The 23,249-nt window shown below is 44.9% G+C and overlaps 1 protein-coding gene across 5 annotated transcripts in view; it reads left to right on the top strand.

The window, feature by feature from the left end:
* The window catches only part of LOC119656695, a 554,004-nt gene that overhangs the window by 221,211 nt on the left and 309,544 nt on the right, over positions 1-23,249 (top strand). For 4 of the 5 annotated variants that reach the window (XM_038063195.1, XM_038063194.1, XM_038063196.1 and 1 more), the window contains exon 2: positions 8,400-9,253. In XM_038063195.1, the coding sequence (XP_037919123.1) occupies positions 8,797-9,253 (457 nt within the window). In that variant the 5' untranslated portion in view covers positions 8,400-8,796. The remainder of the gene's footprint in view (positions 1-8,399; positions 9,254-23,249) is intronic. The other variant, XM_038063198.1, reaches the window with a different exon arrangement.

Genomic DNA, 23,249 nt, shown 5'->3' with positions numbered 1-23,249 from the left:
ATTCCCAAATATTTGACCTCTGTTTCTCATTTCACCTCCATATCATGTAATGTTATGGCTTTCAGGTGATCCAGCTTACGCCTCCTAGTGAATGGTACTATTGTGGTTTTGGTTGGGTTGATCCGCAGTCCACCTTCCTGCACCAGGCACTAGTAACCCTTAATCCAGTTTGGATTCTATCACATAGGGTATCTTCATATTTGCCCCTACAGATTAGAACAATGTCGTCCGCGTAGCCCTGGACTTGTATTCCAGTATTAGTTAACACGTCCAGGAGTTCATCCACTACTATACTCCACATCAGCGGCGATAGTACTCCGCCCTGTGGACAGCCTTGAGTGGTGTTCATGATAATAGAGTTTGTATCTGTTTGTACCTCTATTTGTCTGCTTTCTAGCATTTTGCCCATCCAGAGTGCCAGGGTGTTTCCCACTCCTTTGCGGCTCAGGGCATCCTGTATCTCTGTGTGCGATGTGTTGTCGAATGCTCCTTCGATATCCAAAAACGCGCACAGTGCAATTTCTTTTGTTTCTATGGCGTCCCGTAGTACCTCTGTCAGCTGATACAGAGCAGTTTCAGTTGACCTTCCTGCCCGGTAAGCGTGTTGACAGTGATGTAAGGGATTACGACTTAGAACGTTAGTTCTAATATAGTTGTCTATGACCTTCTCCACCGTTTTGAGTACGAACGATGTTAGGCAGATTGGTCTGAAAGATTTAGGGTGAAAAGGATCCTTTTTACCCGCTTTCGGAATAAAGATCACTTTTGCCCGTCTCCATGCCCTTGGTATGTAACCCAGTGCTATGCTCCCCCTTACCACCCTCAGAAGAGACTCTAAGATAATTCCTAGGCCTCTCTGGATAAGTGCTGGGAAAATGCCATCTGCTCCGGGAGATTTCATTGGTTGAAAGGTTCCCACTGCCCATCTTAGCCTAGCTTCTGAGCATACCTCTTTTGCTAGTTTCCAGCTCTCTTTCCTTCCCCTTTTATTCGTTGTTGGGGTGTCAGGCAGATTATTGTCGCCTGCCGCCGAGAGGTAGGACCCCGGGAAATGAGTTCTGAGAAGCAGGTGTACCCTGTCCTCCTCATTCTCGGTGAATGTCCCATCTTCCTTTTTCAAGCAGACAGAGGATATTCCCCCGTCTTTGGCTACAGCCTTGTACAGCCTGATTGCTTCTGTGATCTGTTCAATCACTTCACAGAATTCCCTAAAGCTGTTCCGTTTCGCTTCCCTGATGGCGTTGCTATACGCAGTCAGTGCCACCTCCACCAGTCCCCGGTTCGTTTTGCCCGGTTAAAGAGTTTTCGTACCTCCGTTCTCATTCTGGCTAAGTTCCTGTTCCACCATGGTACATCCCTTGATGACTTGACTGTCTTGGCCGGACAGCTGGCCTCATATGCGTCAATGACGATTGTGTTGAGGTCTTCCACCACCGTTTCTAATTCTAATTCGCTCCTGATGTCACCGCCCCCTTGAAGGTGAGCAATGTTGTTGCTCAGGTGCATTGTGTAGGATTGCCAATCCGTTCTCTTGGGATTCCTTATTATTCTTTTTATTTCGGAGTTACCCTCAATGTCGAATCTGATTATCCTGTGATCAGACATTGAGGGTTCATCCGACACCCTCCAATTCCTGACCATCCCATTCATTAGGGTATTTCCTAGAGTTATATCTAGTACCTCTTGTCGGGTGCTGGTCACAAATGTTGGAGTGTTCCCTACGTTGTAGATTTCTAACTTATTACTTAGAATAAATTCGAGAAGGTACTCATCTCTACGATTAGTATCACTGCTTCTCCACACTTCGTTGTGGGCGTTGGCACCGCAGCCGAGAAGAAGTGGTAACGCCCTCTCCTCGCAATACTCCGTCAGTTTTGCGACTTGTTCCGGTGGAGCCCGGCTCTCGTCTCCTGGGAAGTATCCCGATGCTACAACTACCTCTCGAGTGCTCCTGGTTTCTTTCATCAGCCCGAATGACGTTTCGACACTATCCAAGACGCATCTCTAGGATTTTTTTTCAGCCGCATATCGATCGCGGATGCCCTTACTCCACATGTGTAATATTTTCATCTCTGCAACCGCGAGGCAACGTTTATTATCTTTTATAGTCGGTCAGCATTCAGAAGCATAAAAAGCGACATGATAGATGACATCGCTGTAAATTTTTCAATTTGAGTCCTTCGTTAATCCGTCGATCACAGAGAATGCCAGTTGTCGAACGTCAGTTCATTTAATAGGGCCCATACACTGTTGCCTCATAATTTTCCAATGTATGGGCGTGTTTGATGCGTTGCGCAAATGTTTGACGAATTTCAAACATGCTTGAAATCTTTTGCCCAACGGAAACGTTTACGCAACGCATTGTGCTGTGTATGGGCATGTTGCGGTTTATTGCGCAATATTTTTCAGCTGACGGTTGAATTATATATAATTGTGGTAAAAGTTGAATTTTCAACCTTATCCCCGAATGGAGGTGGAAGGTTTACGGACCCGATCAAAACTTGTAAAGCTTCTTATATATCATCATGGTTATCACCAGTGGAAGGATGGGGAGGATATGCAAAAAATAAAAAGGCTCCCTCTTTGCACCTTCTGTATCTTTTATATTTTTTCCTTCCTCCTTCCTATCCGTCTGTATTTTTTGCACAACATTTCAGTGGACATTTGTTCCATACGTAACTAACACGTAATATATGCATATATTATGTGAGAATATCCACTTCCGCGTTATATTGTCATTGAAAGTCTTGAATTTGCATCGAAGTACAACTTTTCCCTACGATAACTTTGTTAATAATAGTGCGATTTCCACCAAACTTGGTAGGATCATGCTCTGTATTAGAGCCTTCATTGCTGCATTCTAGGATGGACTTCAGGGGGCGGCTTTAGAGTGAACTACAAAAAGTTATAGTCATATACTGTTATTAATTTTATTTGAGCTGATATCGGTATGGAGGGTATTTCGGAGCCTAGGTACCATATATTGGCAGCCTCTTGATTTAGATTTTTCGGTTGGATAGTTTCAGTGAATGGGTCCGCTAAACAAGTGATCATTTTCGACCCCCCGCACACCTCACCTTTCCAATAAATGTCAAAACTAAGACCGGCTTCGAAAAGTACTAATCGAGACCTTTCATTTGATACCCCTCATGACTGTCTTTGGCGAAAAAAAAAATAAAATAAATAAAAGAAAACAAAAATAAAATTCAATGATCTAGAAAGATATTAGATAATAATAAAATAAACAAAATGATTAATAAAAATAAAATAGAAGCAAAAATAAGACAGCGCTTGGACACCAGGAGACCTGAAGCATATGATACTCCGCGGTCCGCGATTCTATTCGGAGAGAAGGAGCTTGAAAGATTCTCTTGAAACATGATCAGGGATCAAAGATGAGGATGCAGGAAATTAGGTAGAGGAATTCTCTGGAAGGGTGAATCCTCTGCAGGCTGCGAGACCAATGTTCACTATTAAGATTAGGACGTCTGTTGGCCAATACGTTGGACTCCACGATTTTTCTAAGAGGTAGTCACCGGCTTTTATCTTATGAAGTTATTAATAATAAGTCCTATTGTATGTGTACATACAATAGTGCCCACGTACTCGAGAAGGGTGATCAGACCCGAGTCTGCAAGGGACTCATCTGAAGTGGCTTTGTCCACGAGGGCTCACCGAATGTTATCTGGTACCATGGGAACCGGGACGGCCTCTGAAAGCATATGTTCCAGGAGAATTCCTGGAGGATGTGTTCTTGGCTCGGTTATTTGCGGTTGGCCTCCTAGTGGGAGTTTCATGGTGGTTGTGGTTATGCCTACATCGCGGGCAGAGCTCCTCGGAGCTCAAGCGTGGAGTTGCGCTGTACAACTCGGGTGCCGTACCCCTTAGTTGCGGCAGAGGTGTTAGATAGGCCTCGCATCCACTGGTATGAATGCTGAGCCTGCACTCAGTACAAACCAGGACCGCTGTGCTTGCATGGCGGGGCTCTGATTGTGGTCCCAAAATCAATCCGTGTCAGAAGAGGACCGTGGGATTATGCCTACACGGCAGGTACTCACGTTAAACCCCCAGGACTTTCATGTACATACAATAAATTCATTGCCGGAGGTTTACAGTAGTTCTCAAATAGTTCGGTCTCAATAGCCCTAACTTGGCCTTAAGACATCTGAAAAATTGTCGCCCGTTTATCTAATATGGTTACATTTGCTGTCAAAACTTGACCGGCAGCAGCGTTAATTATACGGACTTAATTGTTTGTGAAAGCACTTCCAATTGAACTCAATAGGAAATTAAATCTATCTCTATCTCTACCAGCTTTTCATCTCCATTTCGATAAAACGCCCGTGGTAGTGTTGGTATCCCTTTAACATTTCTGGGCAATAGAGGAAGGTTGCGCAAAAACTGCCACGTGCTATCTATCTATCATATATCCTGCCTTACAGTTATGTGAGGCTCTTACTCACCAGAGCCCACTCCTTCTCCTTCCACTCTCCACTGCAAGACAGCTATAATCTTTAGGTTGGATTAGTTCTTAACTGCGACTCGTTGTGGTTCTTCATGTTTCTTGCTTTGTTTTGAGGTTGTCATGAATACTTCCCAACATATTTTCGACTGCAAAACTCCGTCAGAATTCTGTCAACTACTAGTTGGCCCCTTGGCGTCGTTTAATCCATCGTCGGATGTTTGCAATGATGCGGTAAGCCCAACGGTCAGTGTGTGGTTTGTCCTTCGTTCCAATGGGAAGTATCCTGCTAGAAAGTATGCTGCTTCTCCTAGTGTTGCCCAGTAAGCATCATAGCACAGTTGCTCTGGATTAGCAAGAACTAGCTACTCTTGAAAGAAGAAGGCGTCGGCTTTGTCTGGACTCACCAATGTTCGATAATACCAACGAGATCGTTATAGCATAGAAGACGCCTTAGTTGCTTTACATGGTTCATGGAATTATTACTTCCAAGTATTTAAGCGTTGGTAGATTTTTGGCTTGCCGACTTTAGTATTTACTGTCGCCTCCTTTGTGGAATGTCAGAATTTCCCCACTTAGAGTTGATCTCCGATATCGCCTCATTTGCATAAATCTAAATCTCGTTAAAGCTACTATGTTTTCCAAAATATTTTCTATCTACCGTCTGAGCCCCGGTACTAAATATGACAACAATGCGTGCAATGTATTTAGGGACCTGCAGTTTGACTAGAGGTTCGCTGATTTGCATCTAATTTGCGGAGCTAAACGCATTCTTTGCATCAAGGATGACCACTGTGCAGCATTTGACTTCTTCCATTGCCAGACTGTATTTGATTTCGTCCTACGAAATCGGAACTGTTTGCCAACAAGGTCTCCTTCTTTTTCTACGACCGGAGGCAGTCCATTTTATATTATTCCCAAATAGATCGCTAATGATCGCAATCGCCTTTTTCGACGCTTCGATAAAAAGATTTGTCGACACTATCTCTGTGTCACAGCTTACCGATTGTGGCTCTAATTGAGACTGCTGGACCTCACAGATTTCCAACTTCGTGGTGATTTCATCAAAGTCTTTCTACTCAATTACCACAGAATTTTTCCTCACTGTGGTGTCGCTATATTATCCAGTGACACCTCGATTTTCTTCCGTAAATCTTTACCTTCATCTGAAATCACTTTAAGATACGTCATCGAAGACCCCGCGCATACCGAACACGTTATGTAGTGACACGTATCAGACCCCAGGGAAAATCTATATAATAAAAATTTAAGGACTCTGAACGCAGAGCGCATTCTGAGTGCACCGGCTCAAATTTGGTGATATTTGCTTTCCTTAATTCGGGCTTCTCTCCCTGTATTCATTATAATACCAATCACTTCTCTTCTTTCACTTGATACACCAGTATACCCTCAGTATTTTTTTATTTTTTTATTGTTACCTGGGAATCGGTCAGTTTGGCGCATACTTTGAGGAACTGGAAGGTAAAAGGATTTCCAGGCTATGCAGAGTCCTTAATAAGAATTAGTCGTCCAAGTTGGACTCTCTTCGAAAACTAAGTGGTACTTTCGCGGAGTCGAGAGTTCAGTCTATAAAGACTGCTTGAAAGTACACCGCCCGGAAGAGCACGATGGAGGAGAATTGGCGTTTTCTGCAAACTTTTCAACACGAAGGTGTTGCAAGGGAATTTGGGACACTGCGAGAGCGATTGTTATCAATGAAATGGCGAGAGCTGTTATACTATTATTTGAACACTTCAAAATACCTGACTGGGTATAGAGCATTTAAAGCAACTTCTAAGAAATATTTTTCAACGATGTCTTGTTTTGGGCTATGTGCCTTCCTCTTGGCAGAAGGTTGAATGGGTGGCTGACCCTTAACGTTGCCAAACACACCAAATTTTTCCTGTCAGAACCAGAAAACATAAGGCAAAGTTTATTCTGTCAAAAAGCAGGAAGACTTGCAGAAGTATTGTGGGTATTCTGACTGGGCATAATACACAGAATAGAAATTCTCCGAGATGTTGCGTGTCCATCTTGCAAAGAAGAAGCGGAATCCACGGAACATTTTCTATGTCAGTGCCCCGGAAAGAGACGCACCAGACATCAGATTTTTGGTGCTGATGTGCTGTATCTGCAGCGGGTAGCATCACATACGCTAACAGGAATCCTACGGTATATAAACGAATCCGAGATATTGTGTTAGACGGGTGAATCGAGTACAATGGACCACTAGGGTCTGAGTGGTCAAAGGCATTGCCACTGCCCCACCTCAAACACACCAAGCAGAACACAAAGTCCGAAGTTTGAGCTTAAGGTAATGCTATGGTGTCGTATCTGATGCGTTTTTGAAACCGACATCTCGGATAGTAGCTTACCTTCTTGCGTTAAGCCTTCCGGAAGTAAGCTACATATATTTCTGTTTGGCGCCCTTGACATGTCATCCAGAGTTCCTCCAATCGTTACAGCTTTGCCACGAAGTGAACAAGGCTGAGCGCTTTTTGCTGTCTTTCGCATAGTTCGTCCTAAGCCTGGCGATGCTTGTGAAATTGTCGTATTACACGATGGTATTTTCAGATGATGCCTTGTCACCCCTCGTGAAATATGACGCTGACGAATTCTTTCTGTCAAGGCCGATTAACATGAAATTTGGGGTGAGATTTCAGAGTGACATAAGAAACAAAAGTTTTATAGTGCCAATGTGCAACTCGTTTCTTATGCCATCCTCTACCCCCACCTTAAATTTCATGTCACTCGATTTTGACTGAAAGTATTCGGAAGTTAAAAGCTTTATTGACTGGACGGAACCAAGTGATTGGTCTGCACCAAATTGCAATTATGCCAGTTTGTGGGTGGAGAGGCTGAGTATTGGTTTTGTCAGTATTCGGCTTGAGGGACTAGCCCGGGCTGGATTATCCTCCTCCATACGAATTAAGTGACTTGCCCACCGCTGCCTACTTAGCTGGATTTTATCTATAATCTGGTAGTCGTGGCACCGCTCACAAATTTCGTAGCAATATGTTAAGGAATCCCCCACTGTCTTAGCCTATTTTTATTAAATTTTTTTTACTAAAATTTCAAATATTTTGACCACGGTAACGTTAAATGGCCGAGTTCTATCTATCAGATTGCAATACATTAACACGGTCAACAGTTACTATTTTGGCTGGAATGTTAGCTTTTACTAGTAGAGATCCATGAACTGTGGAGTCATTCGTGCTATTCAGAGCAAATATTTCACTTTTCAGTGCTTTTATTGTAGAATTTGTTATAGAAATTGTATTGATATTGAAGTGTACATAACACGATTCCAAGAAGTTTCCAAGTTTATTCGAATCTATCAATCTTTGGGCTAGTCTTGAACTAATTGTTGCCTCGTCGAGCCTCCAGCAGTTTAGTTTTTCGCTAAATATCTCAGATATTGCAATTTTTTTCTCATGCCTGGAGTTTGGCTGAAGGAAAATAGCACAAACTTGCTGTTTGTGGTAGACCATTTCAAGAATTAAGTGGCGTATTCTGGAGTGTGTCAATGAGTGAATATTAGGAATAAGCTAGGTAACGTAGAATTTAGTGTACTTTGAGTTCCAACAAATGCTGTTAATAAATCTCAGAATGATATTTCCACGCCATTCAAAATCTGACTTTATTGGGCTTGAGAATCTGCTTAGTATTCATATCAGAAACGGCACGATCGTGTCAGATTCACACAAGTTTCCACCTCGTACTGATTTAAATACTCCATTATTCGCTCACCCGCATACCATTAACTTTATTCTGTGACCTTTGCACGTTTCGAAACAAATTAAAGAGTTGTTTCTTCCAATCGACGCGGCGTGATTACACGCCTTTTCAGACAAAATTGTTTTCAAAATTAAAATGGCTACGTCACTGCTGGACTGTTTATAATATTTATTAATTTATCAAGTTGTGTACCATCAAGGTGTAACCGTAGCAGAGGAAAATTCAATACATGAATGTAGATATTTATGTGCGACAGGTTCGCAACGAACAATGCTTAATGCCGTCAGACGGAAAGACTCCATAACAGATTCGCCAGAGGGAACTTTGGTTCTACTAAGTTCGCTATTCGATTTATAGTTACGATATTACAATGTGTGCGCGAACAATTGATCGCTGTAAGCAATGATTTTAATTTGGCGCTCGAAAGAGTTTGGATCGTGTTTTCGAACTTTCCTGGGTCAATGAGTGTTAAAATTAGTTCCTTTAAAAACAAATATCGTAAAAATTATCGTAAAAAAAAAATCTGTGATTGATCCGGTTCGTGTTTGATACCTAGTTAAAGAATCATCCAAAAAAAATTCATTTCAAATGATCGAATGGTGGTGATTTTGTTGCTGACGCCATCTGCAACCAATGGCTGTGATACCAATAATAACGATGAGTCCAACGATAGCACCGCGTCAACAACATCCACTGCAACGACAGCTATTCCTGCTTCACATTTCTACACCGATGGAGAGACCAAAAGTGCTACTGCACCAACGATTCCCATTATATCTAAATCCTCTCCGCATATACCAAAAAATATCGTATACGATAAAAAATACCGTAAAAAATATCGTAAGCCGCATAATGTTAGTTTTGAGTTTGACCGGCCCCAACAACCGAATGCAATTCCAAAGCCACCTAGACGACAAAAACGAGATCAACCTAAATCACAACTTAATGAAGATAAGAACTATGTCCGTCACGTGACACGTGTTAATTTCTCCGATTATTATGATTCACAGGTGGAAGTTGGAGATGGAGAGGCGGAAGCAGTTACCAAAGAAGGTGAGTTTTTATCGTATATATTTGAAACGTTATTTTTAAGCTTCCTCGACAAATTCGGCTTCCCGAACTTCAAGGGCCCCATATGGAGCGAGGGGGCTTTTTTTTTAAATTTTTGCTCAATACTGAGAACAGTCTCTCTCTATTAAAAACTATTATGTCTCGAAGCCCCAGGCTAACTGCCAAATCATCTCTTTTTATTTGTGAACCAACTTAAAGTAATTTCTCAATTAAAAACTTGTTCAATCCTAATCAAAATCCTCAATTATGCCAGCAGAATTCATCTAAATTTTCGATGTCACCGAACAATACCCGAAAAACTTACAAATTACTCCTCAGATATCCACTTAAGAAACCGAATCTTGCCTCACCTGCAAATAATAATTCCTTCTTACTTAGAAATCCAGATTTAAGTGACGACAATCAAGGCATGACGACAAATTACACACCATTCATTGTACTAATGACGTTCATTAGTGAAACGTAAAAGGTCCGTAAACATACGAAATTTTTAGACAATGGAGGTACGGCCGCTGAATATGAAGAGGCTGCGAGCGTAGTATTATAGATAACCGAATCCCCATAATAGGTTCCAGTTTGAGGTAGCTCCAACTTGAAAGTAGCGCAATATTGATACTGAATAATGCAAGCGTTTAACAAGGAAACTGAATCATTGCTTGTCGTTTGAATGGTATCGGTTAACCCTCTTTTGACGGGGAAGGTGAAAAGCAATTAAATGTTCATTCAATTGATTGACATACATCATTTTGCACTCTGGAAAAAGTTCAAAGACTCTAACGAATGGACAAGCAGTTTCCATTAAATACGAGTCCATTATTTTACATTCAGAACGCAGCAGAATTTCTCCATTTTTGAAGTTACGGATTAGTCCAAATTCGACAAAGATACATATGTATCTATCATTCATAGAATTGTGTAAAACAAAACCTTATTAAAATCGGTTTACTGTCTGTCTGGCTGTCTGTTTTTTTTTTTTTTTTTTTGAGGAGGTGGAAATCTTCAAAAGACACTGGTCTGGATTCACCAGCGTGTGGGATTTTTACCCACTAAAACTACCCGACTCCCTCTCTGCCCCGCGGAACCACCATAAGGTATTACATCACGGGGCAGAGTCAGCTCACTCTAGCTTTGTCACCTTTCTTCCACACGCGGCGCACGTGACCGCGCTTTTCTCCTTTCCTCTGCCTTTCACAATTTATCTTGAATAGATGCGATCATCCTAATTCTCTTGATGTGCTAGCATTTTCTGCACTAGATTTTCTGGTACCAGCACCTCTCCTAGAGTCTCCTCTAGATTCCTCTTTTCTTCCACAAATCTCTGGCAGTAGATGATAAAGAGGTTGGCTTCGCATTGTATATATTCGCCATCTCATCTGCCAAGATGTCAATCGGCATCATTCCAGAGATGACGAATGCTGCATCATCTGAGACAGTCCTGAAGGCAGAGCATACCCTCAAGGCTGTCCTCCTGTATACTGCAGTCAGTTTGTTAGTGTTAACTGACATCTGCAGTGTCTCTCTCCAAACTGGGGTCGCATAGAGTATGATTGAGGTCACCACCCTGGCTATAAGCAACCTAGAGGTATGCCGTGGCCCTCCTACGTTCGGCATCATCTTCGACAGGGCCATACTAGCAGTGGACGATCTATCGCAAACATACTGCACTTGATGCTTATAACTGAGCTTCCTGTCTATCACCACCCCCAAGTATTTGATGGTCGGCTTGGAAGTGATGATATGATTCCCGATTCTTATACAGGCGTAGTTTCTCTTCCGGCGCTTCGTGATGAGGACCGCTTCTGTTTTTTCCTCCGCCAGTGTCAGACCTGAGCTCTTTAGCCAACTTTTAACAGCACTGATTGCTTCGCTTGAGTATAACTCAGTATCTTCGAGATGCTTTGCGACAACAACCAGTGCAATGTCGTCAGCGTAACCCACCACTGTGGCTTCCTCCGGAAGGGGAAGATTAAGTACATCGCTGTACATGATGTTCCACAGTAGTGGGCCCAATACGGAGCCCTGCGGGACACCTGCGGAAACGACGTACTCCTGTGGTCCGTCATCAGTGTCGTACCAGAGCCTCCTTTCAGTTAAATAACTATCGACAATTGCGGCGAGATAGGCGGGAATACCAACCTTCGCTAGGGATTTCCGAATTAGATTCCAATTGGCCGAATTGAATGCATTTTTCACATCCAGGGTTACTACCACGCAATATTTGCTGGTACCACCCTTTCGGTGGATTGCATCTTCGGCCAAGGCAGTAACCAATTTGATGGCATCAATGGTTGATCTGGCTTCACGGAACCCATACTGACGATCTGAAAGGCCGCCTTGGCTCTCAACTACCGGGAGTAATCTATTATAGATTACCCGCTCTAACATCTTCCCCACCGTGTCCAGAAGACATATGGGTCGGTATGAGAATGGTTCACCTGGAGGCTTACCAGGCTGTCTGTCTGTCTTTTTTTTTGTTTTATACGTTGGAAGGTGGAAAGGTTCAAAACCTATCGCTAGCTCCTGCCATACGGTTATGTGAGACTTTTACTCACTAAAACCACCTCATTCTCCTTGGCTTACCCCGCGGGACTGCCATTTCGGTATTACATCGCGGGGCAGGATCAGTTATCAACTGCGGCTTCTGTCGTTATTTGTCACTTTCCTCCGAAGCTCCGACCTCCTCAGCAGATTGTGGATCGCCTTCATTAATTTTTCAACCGCCCTCCAAGATGTTTCAGAGGCTAGTATGTGGTCCACGATATTCTCGGGTGTCAACCGTGCCTCGGCGTTAATTTCCGCCTCCGCTCTGTGTGCAGCGAACCGCGGGCAGTTAAAAACAATATGCTCCGCATCTTCCGGAATCATCACGCATGGTGGGCAATACGGGGAGTCGTCACGCCCGAAGCGATAAAGGTATGCACGGTACCCTCCGTGTCCGCTTAGGAATTGAGTTAGGTGGTAACTAACCTCACTGTGTTCGCTTGATCCATTTAGAGACATCTGGAATAATCCTGTGTGTCCAGCGTCCTTTAGGTGAATCATCCCACCTTTTCTGCCATTCCAAAATAGAATCACTTCATGCCAATTGCCGACGATTGGTATAAGACTCACCGATTGCATATAATGGGTCATAGAGGCGTCGGCCTTCATTCGCCAAGATGTCGATGGGGATCATGCCGACTATCACACAAGCTGCTTCATCTGAAGTTGTACGGTAAGCGCATGACGTATGTAATGCGCTCAATCGGTATGGGGCTGCGATTTTTCTTCTGTTTGCTTCCACCTTCAAAGACGATGCCCAGACTGGAGCTGCATAAAGCAAGATGGAGCTAACAACTCTCGAGATCAGGAGCCGACGGCTTTGCCTAGGACCACATATATTTGGCAACATTCTTGCCAACAATGTAGCCACTCCGGAAGCCTTGGTTGCTAAATTTTCACGATGAGACTTGAATTTCAGTCTTTGGTCAACCTTAACTCCTAGGCATATAAGCGTTGGCTGCGACTGTATTATGTGTTCGCCAATCCTGACCTTTACCGACGTCTGCTTCCTTCGCTTTGTAATCAAAACTACCTCGGTTTTATGCTCCGCGAGTGTCAGACCAGCTTCCTCTAGCCAAGACCTGATTTTAAAAATTGCCTCGTTTGTAAGTTCCTCGATCTCATCAATGTCTTGTGCGACGATAGTTACTTCGATATCGTCTGCGAAGCCAATGATTGTCACTCCTTTGGGTAGTTGCAACTTTAGAATTCCGTCATACATTATTATCCACAGGAGAGGACCGAGGACTGATTCTTGTGGAACCCCGCAGGTTGTTGTATACGTTTTAGGTCCATCGTTCGAATCGTAACACAGTATCCTCTCCCGGAGAAATTCCATGACTATGTGCACCAGATATTTAGGAGCGCTCAATTTGGCTAAAGCCGCAATTATTTTCCTCCATTTTGCCGTATTAAAGGCATTCTTCAGTAGATCTTGCCTTTCGGAATCCGAACTGCCTGTCTGAGAGACCACCCTCCCTTTCTGTGATTGTTACAAGCCTATTGAAGATGACCCGTTCGAAAAGTTTGCCGATGCCGTTTAGCAGGCATATAGGTCTATAAGACGAGGGATCAACCAGAGGTTTATTTGGCTTCGGGATTAGCACAAGCTTCTGTTTCCGCCACTCTTCCGGGAAAATCCCATCTTTGAGGCACGTGGTAAACTTTTTCGAGAACCACCTTGGAACTGTCTTGACGGCCACTGTCAGTGCTTTATTCGGAATGCCGTCTAAACCTGGGCTTTGTTTTCGGCAATCTTCCGACATTCACAGTGTTCCCACTCATGGGTTCTTTGTAAAGTTGAACGTAACCTACTTTATTACCACCGAAACATTTACATTCGTAACTGGTTTAGAAAGGAAAACTACACTCATATATGTCACAGAAAACACAGAATTGATCGAATTCAAGGTATGGATGCAAAAGGGAGTGTGTAAAAGTGCGTACTCTGATCTGGATAGATATATTATGGTTCCTAAACGTAAGAGAAGCCCACAATCAGCCACTGGGAAAATACACAGAAATAATCAGGCCACGAAAAAAAGGACATCATCAACTGCGCAACAACCGGTATCCGGCCTAGGCCTTCCGTAGTAACTCAGACATCCCGGTTTTGCACTGAGGTCTACCAATTCCCTAAAAGCTGTCTGGCGTCCAGATCTTTGCCATCGTTTCATCTTAGGCAGGGTCTGCCTCGTCTTCTCTTCCTACCACAGATATCACCCTTATAGACTTTCCGGGCAGGATCATCCTCATCCATACGAATTAAGTCACCCTCCCACCGTAACCTATTCAGCCAGATTTTATTCACAACTTGGCGGTCATGGTATCGCTCATAGATTTCGTCGGTACGTAGGCTACGGAATCGTCCATCCTCATGTAGGGGGCCAAAAATTCTTCGGAAGATTCTTCGCGCAGATTTCATCGTCGTAGCTGTTATCGGTTGTGATTTTCGACCCTAGATAGCAGAAATTATCAACGGTCTCAAAGCTGTGTTCTCCTATCTTTATTCTTCCCGTTAGACCAGTCCGGTTTGACGTTGTTGGTTGGTTGGTTTTTGATGCTGACATTGCCACCATAAAGTTTATCTTGCCTTCATTGATGTGCAGCACAAGATTTTGCGCCACTTGCTCGATCTGGATGTTTGTACATCTTGGGTCGTTCTTCCCATGATGTCGATATCGTCAGCATAGGTCAGTAGTTGGGTGGACTTAAAGAGGATCGTACCCCTTCCATTTACCTCAGCATGACGGACCACTTTCTCGAGGGCCAGGTTAAAGAGGACCCATGATAGGGCATCCCCTTGTCGTAGACCGTTGTTTTATCTGGCCTCGCACATTGGTCAGGGTCAGCCTAGTCAGCCTTATCAGTTTCGTCGGGATATCGAATTCTCTCATGGCCGTGTACAGTTTTACCCTGGCTATGCTGTCATAGGCGGCTTTAAAGTCGATGAAAAGATGGTGCAACTGATGTCCATATTCCAACAGTTTTCCGATCGCTTGCCGCGGAGAGAAAATCTTATCTATTGCTGATTTGCCTGGAGTGAAGCCTCTTTGGTATAGGCCAATGATGTTCTGGGCGGCTATCGGGTCTAACAAGATAGCGGAGAATACCTTATAGATAGTACCCAGCAACGCGATACCCCTATAATTGCTGCACTGTGTGATATCTCCCTTTTTAATTATGAGACAGATAATGCCTCTTTGCAGTCGTCAGCCATTGATTCGCTGTCCCACACTTTGAGCATAAGTTTGTGAACCGCTTGGTGTAATTGGTCGCCTAACCAAGTCGCTTGTAATTCCATCGGCTCCTGGCGACTTATGATTTTGAAGCCGATGAATTGCGCGGACATTTTTTGTATACATGTGGCTGTATTTGCCGGTGTTTTGGTTGTTGAGCAGCTCATCTAAATACTCAACCCATCAATCCAATATATTCATTCTGTCGGAAACAAGATTTGCCTCTTTGTCTCGGAACGGTGAACATTGAGGTCTGTAAGGCTTCATCCTAGTGACTTGTTGATAAAACTTCCGCATCTGGTGCGGTCGCTCCCTGTACTTTTGGAGTTCACAGACTTGTTGGTTCTCCCAGGCTCCTATTTTCGTTTGTAAAGTCGCTTCTCCGCTCGACGGAGTTCGTCTCCAGCGTAAGTTTCCGCGCGTGCCCGTGTCCTTTGAGAATGCAACATTACTCGGTATGCGGCATTCTTCCGTTCCCTTGCTAGCTTACATTGATCGTCGAACTAGCCGTTCCGCCTTTCACGTTCTTCAGGTGATTGTGAAGATCATATGTTGATGCTTCATCTCGAGAACGTTTGTTAGCTGGGGTTATTCATTTCTCTCTTATAGGTATTTCGGAGGGATGTGTTGTGAATGGCTTCAGTATTTCTTTTCACCTGATTGACAGTGGGGATTGTAGGCGGTGTTGTAATTCGAAGCCGGAGCACCATGCTAATGAGGTGGTGATCCGAGTCTGTATTATCCCCTCTATATGTTCTAACATTCATAAAGGCTGAGAGGTGGCGACGTGGTCCCGTCTGGAGAGGCCTAAGTATGTCTGTGGACCGCTTTCCGTGCAAACAGGTACTTCCTACAACTATTTCGCGAGATAGTGCTATCTAAATCACACGCAGTCCGTTATCATTGGTATCCTTATGTAAGCTATGGGAGCAGACGTATCGCCTGAATACGGACTCCGTTGCTACTTGGCTATTGAAATCTCCAAATATGGATTTGATAGCATACTTGGGACAGGCTTCGAGGGTCCGCGCAACTACCTCGTAAAAGGTATCCTCCTCCGACTCAGCAGTCTCCTCTATAGGGGCGTGAACTCAGCGCTGTTACATCAGCCCTATATTGGGACAAGGTATCGGGTAGCTGCTCAGCAGCATTCAGTCCGTACAGGGACCGCACGTTCCATGAGAAAATGCGCAAAGCGTTATTCGGTTGCGGTTGCCAGGTTTGTCGTTTTAAAGTTTATCCTGTCCGAGGCTCCTTCTGTGGCTTAACATCGGTTTCCTGTGTATGGTTGTCAACCCTACCCAACCTGGAGGACCCGTTGGTACAATTTGTTCTGTTTCTAGGCGCGGGGGACTCGTCTTCTCCGTCTGCAGTTTCTCATTAAAAAAGAACTCCCAGTGATCACCATGTGGAGGTGGAGATAGGGTTTGTTAGTAGAGCTATTGGTGCTAGTTCAGCAGGCTGTTCCCAGGCTTTACGCTCTATCGTGGGTACCAATCCACGTTTCGCCCTGGGACCTAAACTACCCTTTCACCTCCTTTAAAGGATCTTATGATTTCGGCAAATACGCAGCTTTATTGCGATCGGACAGCTATCTGCTCATCTGCGTTTTTATGCAATTGCACTGCGAAGGCAAAATTTTTAAAATTTGATTCAAGAAACGTTTCCACAATCGGCGGTGAAAAATTTGCGACCAGTCAGCAGAGCTTCCTTGCCTGCTGCGTCTCTCTCTCTCTGTTCGTGAGCCAAAACCTAAAAAATGAATTCCATGGATTTTTATTCGGAATGCACTTTAAGAGGCTCCCCGTTTCTGGACTTGCCCGAGACGCTCACGATCCTCTTTGCCAAAAACGTCAGCCCATACCTCTGCACCGTAAAGCAGGGCAAACTGCGTTGAACTCATCAGAAGACGTCGCCTGCTAAATTTAGCGCCCCCCAATATGTGCCATTAGCCGACTTCAGGTCAAAACTCTAGTTGCAGCTCTGTTAACTGCTCACTGATTTGCTCGAAAAAGCTCATGTTTGGGTCAAGAATCAATCCAAGGTACTTTAACGTTGGTCTTGGCTTGATTGTCTACTCGCCGATCGATATGGGACGCAGGGTCGGAATTCTCTTTTTAGTCAGGATGAGGATTTTTCCAGTGCAAGATTGGAACCATGAGCAGTCATCCATCAGCTTTGCGTCTGTTCGACAGTGCATCCAGCAATAAGCGTCGCGACATAAGCTGCATTACCGACCAGACGTGAATCTTCTGGCATATCGAATCTAAGCAGACTATTATAGAAAGCGTTCGAGAGGTCCAGCCCCAGGGTGGATCCCTGCGCCACCTCCGACGTGACTTTCATCCTCCTCTGACTCTCTAGCGTCTTATGGAGCAGGGGGCGGTTCCTCAGATAATCCCTCAATATCCGGAAGTGATAGCTTGGCACGTGGTACGTATTGTCTAATATCTTTCCATCTTATGGAATTAAGAGCATTTGTGACGTCAAGGTTACGAGGTAAACCACCCGTCGGGCTCGGCAGCTGTGGGCCTTCGCTCAATGAACGACGTCCACAACTTGCCTGACAATATGCACTATGGATCTCTCTGCTCTGCGCCAACATTAGGTTTGACCGATTTTGGATAACCACTTTGTATACCTCCGGTGGGATACCATCGAGTCCTGGCGCCTTCTTGTTTTCCATAGAGAGGGTTTTTTCAACTCTTTTATAGAGAAAAGAGTGCAGTACTCGCGCTCTCTGCGCTGCCGTCAGCATCCCGAACGAAGTGCGCAGGAGATAGTGTCCATACAATGCAGTCCATCTGCTGGTCCTTAAGTGAACAGGGTTCCCCACTCCTCTCATTCGGTGTTAGATAAACACAGAAAAAAACTTACCCCTAAACACCGAATCCAGACAAAGCCGTCCCCTCGAACGTTCCTGCTGTACCAATAGGATATCTACGAATTATTGTCGAAGTTTGGAAGTTGCCAATTCCAGAATAACTGGCTAGCCAAGATTGGGCTGTACATCCAAGTCGATGGAAGGTAACATAAGGAAATGAAGCAACAATGCTCTAATACTCTAACCGGCGTGTAAAACCTCTCGACTCCACTCGGGCCAAACCAACAGTCGAGAACAGTGGAGAACTTCCTCCAGGAAATGGACATTGCTACCAAATGGGAGAAAGGTTAAGAAAGAGAAATAGAGAGTCGACTCTAAGATGACTACAAGACGAGGCAGACCTTGCCTGAGATGGAACGATGACGTAGGCGAGGACGCTAGGTAGCTTTTAAGGACATCAAATTGGTGGACCTCGGCGCAAAACCGGGATGTCTGGAGTTCCTTATTAAGGCAGACCTAGACCGGATACCGGCTGTTGCGCCGTTGATGATGACGACTAATTTCTTATTCTGATTTTGGTACCAGTTGGTAGTGATGCTCTCCGATTATTAAATTAATAATTTCTTCTATAATCCTATTTTGATATAGTGAGAAAAGCAAAGAAGGGCAACACACCATCTACAATAAAAGCAGACCTAATTACATTCACACCCAGTACACTTTGGATTCCCATTTTTGTCAAATCAATGGAATTTATCTTAGATTCAAGTGCCTTCGAGCAAATTGCCAATAAGACCGGCTAATAGTCAACCTAATCTTTACAGTATCACCCGTGGCCGTGTGAAAATGTTCACCTGTATATTGGGCGTTGTCATTGGGTCAATGCATTCCAACCTCCATCAATGCAGTCATCCCGCCAGCATTCATTCGAAATCGAAACTCAACATTTTGCTCCCAGATTCCAGTTCAAAATGTCAAACATGATACCGTTGTCCACAATATCTTCTACTTAAATCTTCGAAAGGTACGAGCATGGAGTGCTCTAACGTCTAACATTTGCCAGTAACTCGATCCACCCACATGCATTTATTTCGTTCATTTAAGAGGTCCAGACCGCAGCAGCCATATTATGAGCTAAGCAACTGATCGGTTTGCAGAAAAAACGGTAGAGTTGGTTAAAAGCAAAAGCGAAGAGATAGGCTCGTTGCTATCTACCTGTTCCCATGTATCTGTATCTACAGGTGTAATTAAAATTTTCAAATCAATCGACGACGACAATAACCACAATGGCAATAACCGGTCTTGGACGATTGATCGGATCAGTTGCAGCCTGAAATGCGATTGTAATTTCAAATGCAGGTTATCTCAACCTAAAGATTCTTTAAGAGATTTTCAGATGAATATTGTGTTGGGAGTGTTGTTTTGCTCTTGGAATTTCTGAATGGTACCAGAAGTGCTTCAACATTTTTCCTTCGGGAGAGAGCATGGATCGGTTTATCATAGATTTCATACATGAGGGGATCTGCTTTTAAGATGAGTACAGGAAGGAAGACAAGTGTTGAATATCCCTGCCACCCGTTTATCCTGCCGGTATTCAACCAGCAGCAACTATGCTCCATACGCTGTTACGAACTTCATTCATATCCAAATATGGGACTACAGCCCGGCGACACTTCCACGGCTCAATTCAATTCACGCGCAGCCAACAGCAATTGCATCCAAGCATTCGCGTTATGCAACTGCAATCTGATATGTCCAGCCCAAGGCAGTCATGCGACTCTGCTGAACCAACCGATGCGGTGATGATGATTGAACTGCTCTAGTCGAAGTGATGCGTTAAAGGTCACTCCTAACCGGGCAGCACACATATCACCTGGATCCGATATATGCAGCGACTGATATGCGAAAGGTGACTACTTGCAATTCGTCACGCGTTCAATCAGATTAATTCGCCATTCGTTGCGGGAGAAATCAATTATTACAATTTTGTGACGCACAAGGCACTGTTGTGATTGCAGCTCATTGATGTCGATTGCGCAAACATGTCTATCGAGTTGATTTGATTTTATCAATCCGCGAAAGAATTAGCGCTGAAGCATGAGAGGTGCATTGAGAGCAAATGGAATTCAGTGAAGGCAAGTGGAGGCATAAAAAGATAGAAAGTGGGAAAGATAATGAACGGAGAATATACTGGTCACGAAGAAACAGATTTGTAACCCGAAGCAATTGGATGGGAGTCTCCATAATGTGGCAAAGGGATGTATGGTCTTTAAAAAAGTAATCCACGGAGTGATGGTCGAATTGGTTTGAATATCAGCCAAAATCTAGTTGCCCTAGATTAGCCTTTGTGCTTGTCCAGCTTTTGTAGGACTATCGCTTGCGCAACCCTAAGATGTAAATGTATTATTATTATTCTGTTAAGTGAAAGTCGCACCGCATCCTTGAAGAACTATTGTGCCCCTTTTACTGGTTACAGTGTACCTGTTGATCATAGTATCTCAAGCAGGCCTGTAACCGTTAGGAACTTTAGCATGTTCCCCACTTCCAGATGTTGCAGCTTTGCATCTGGTATCAAGTGTTCTCCCAGATGCATCGACCTACTTTGCACAAGTGCCGGACACTGTCCCAGGACGTGCATAAAGGTTTCGTCCTCCTCCTCACAGAACCTGCAGGCAGTGTCCGTAGATATCTCTAGCTTCCCTAGGTGTTAGTTCAGCCGACAATGACCAGTGAGAATTCCCACTATGATTCGGAGGTTCTTTTTGATGAGGTTTAAGCAATCCTTTGTACGCATGGGTTCGTATCCCCCAATAAGCACTCTGGACTGCTCCATCCCTGGTAGGCCCGCCCAATATAGTTCCCTCAACCGTTTCTCTTCGTTTCTTAGATTCATAGCCATGAAACCGTTTCCGATTCCACAGAAGGGTTCTGGCCCGTGTAAAGACATCCCTGCTCCCTTCTTGGCTAGTTCATCCGCTGCCTCATTGCCTTCCAACCCAGCATGGCCTGGAACCCAAAGTATCCAGACCTTGTTGGACGAGCCGAGTGTATTCAGTCTCTCAAGGCACTCCCATACCGGTTTTGAGTTCACCTGGTTGGGCCTAAGTGCCTTGATCGCTGCTTGGCTATCGGTGAGAATAGCTATGTTCTGCCCCCTGTAGTTCCTTTGCAGATTAAAGGAGGCACATTTGTCTATGGCGCATATTTCCGCCTGGCATATGCTAGTGTACCTGCCCGTTGGCTCAAAGTACATTTTCCTTCTCCTCAGGGGATCGTCAACGATCCTTCATGGGTCGTTTACGATACGGGGAGTGGCGTCCCCGAGGTGCCCGAGCAAGTAGTTCTGACCCCCTAGCTGGCATAATACTTGCGTCCTAGGTAGTAGCCTCGAGAAAGTTTCTCGGTGAAGAGCGAACTGCTAATGACCGATACACGCTGGGACACACTGGGAGTCCCCGGAGCCGCCGACAACTCCCTGTCGACGTCTATGGGGTGATGTGAGCCTAGCTCTGCCAAGGTGGTAGTTGCGGCGTGTATCAGGAGCCAGCCCCTTCGGGACCCTGGTCGGGTAGTGTGCATTGAACCGGTGTTAGTAGACCGCGTTGCCCCGAGCGAGCGCTGATCCGTCCGTGAATTCCGGGATCAGCTAAGCGTAGGTCAGGCCTCAGGGAACTGGGGTAGGGGCTGTGTCCCCGAGGGTATACCCGTTCCTGACTATTGCGGCCCGCTCCCTTGCACACGATGCGCTGGTAAACAACTCAAATGGAGAAAAAAAACGAACAGAACGAGGAGATAGTGGAAATGGAGAGTGAGCTGACTGCGTTTATTCGCAGCACGAAAATGCGCCGTTCGCCCCAGCGCCCAGCGAAGGACGCAACAAGGGCTGAAATACCCGACGAGACATCGGGACGCGCAGACGGAGAGAAAGGCTCGGAAAGTGATGCAGCACCTGCAACACAGATAGGAGGAACCCAGACCATACAGCACAGTGCTGTAATTGGGGAAAGAGGCACAGTGGAAACTGCCGAAACTAATAAAATGGTTTCGAATATAAGCCGAGTGGGAGGACTGTCGATTACTCTGGCACAAGCGGAAGAGGAAAGACTTATTAAAAAATGCACAGCAATTGTGAAGCACATGCGATCTTCGACGTTCCTTCAGAAAAACGTCGGTAAGGGAGTGAAAAACGGGCTAATGGAACTGGAAGAGCTCCTGGACAGGATTTCATATTATAGGCGAACATGGAAAGTAAGACAAAATCCGCAGGAAGCAGAAACAACCGCGCTTCCCGAGGAGAACACCACGAGTACCAAACGGATCGCTGACAGCCCATTGCAGAGTGAACTTGGTAAAAAACGAAAGGAGGAAGGGACATCTGAAGGAGACTTCACTCAGGTACTCTCCAGGGCTGGAAAGAAGAAGGCGAAGAGGATCAAAAGACAACAACACGTCGCGCCATCAGAAAAACCTCTGCCTAAAACTAAAGCGGACACGAAGGATGGAGTGTCAAAAGAAAAGGTGGGGAGACGAAGGAGGACTAGACCGCCAGCTTTGCTTATTAAGCCGACGGAAGGCAAGACTTTTGCGGAAGTCCTCAGCGAAATCCGTTACAAAATCAAACCCGAAGACAACGGAGCGGAGGTGTCTTCCATACGTAAAACGAAGGGTGGTGGAGTCTTAGTCGAACTAGGCCCGAAGACTATAAATAAAGTCACGTTCTGTGAAGCAGTCAAGGGGCTTCTAGGAGAAAAAGCTTTGGTTTCTAGCCTGGAACCCACGTGTGCTTTAGAAATACGAGACCTTGACTGTCTCACGGAAAAGAACGAGGTAGAAGAGGCCATCAAACGCGAATGCCCGGAGGTAACCAATGTCCGGATTGGTATCACCTCCGCAAACTCACGAGGCCAAAAACTCGCTGTGGTGGAAGTTGCCGAGCACTACGCGAGGAAGCTTCTAAACAGCGGGAAAATAAGAATTGGTTGGGTAGTGTGTAGGATACGAATTCGGGCCGCCCCAACCAAATGTTACAGATGTTTGGATTATGGGCACACATCTGCAAACTGTCGGGGACCTGACAGAAGGGCAACATGCCGTAAATGCGATCAGGCAGGCCATAAAGCGAACAGCTGCAATGAAAAGGAAAGCTGCGTTCTATGCAAGGACCGTGGCGCGACTGATGAGAGCATTGCGCACACTGCGGGATCGGGGCGGTGTCCAGTTTTCAGGGCAGAACTGGAAAGAGCTAGGATACGGTCAACATGATTCGCATCCTACAAATCAATATGCACCGGAGTGCAACCGCTCACGAGTTGCTAGCGCAGTTCGCTGCGGAGACCAAAGCTGATTTAGTACTCATCAGTGAGCAGTACCGAAA

This window comes from Hermetia illucens, chromosome 5 (assembly GCF_905115235.1).
Source record: "Hermetia illucens chromosome 5, iHerIll2.2.curated.20191125, whole genome shotgun sequence".
Classification (NCBI taxonomy): domain Eukaryota; kingdom Metazoa; phylum Arthropoda; class Insecta; order Diptera; family Stratiomyidae; genus Hermetia; species Hermetia illucens.
The sequence above is the reverse complement of the archived record's forward strand: the minus strand, read 5'-3'. Positions and strand labels throughout refer to the sequence as shown.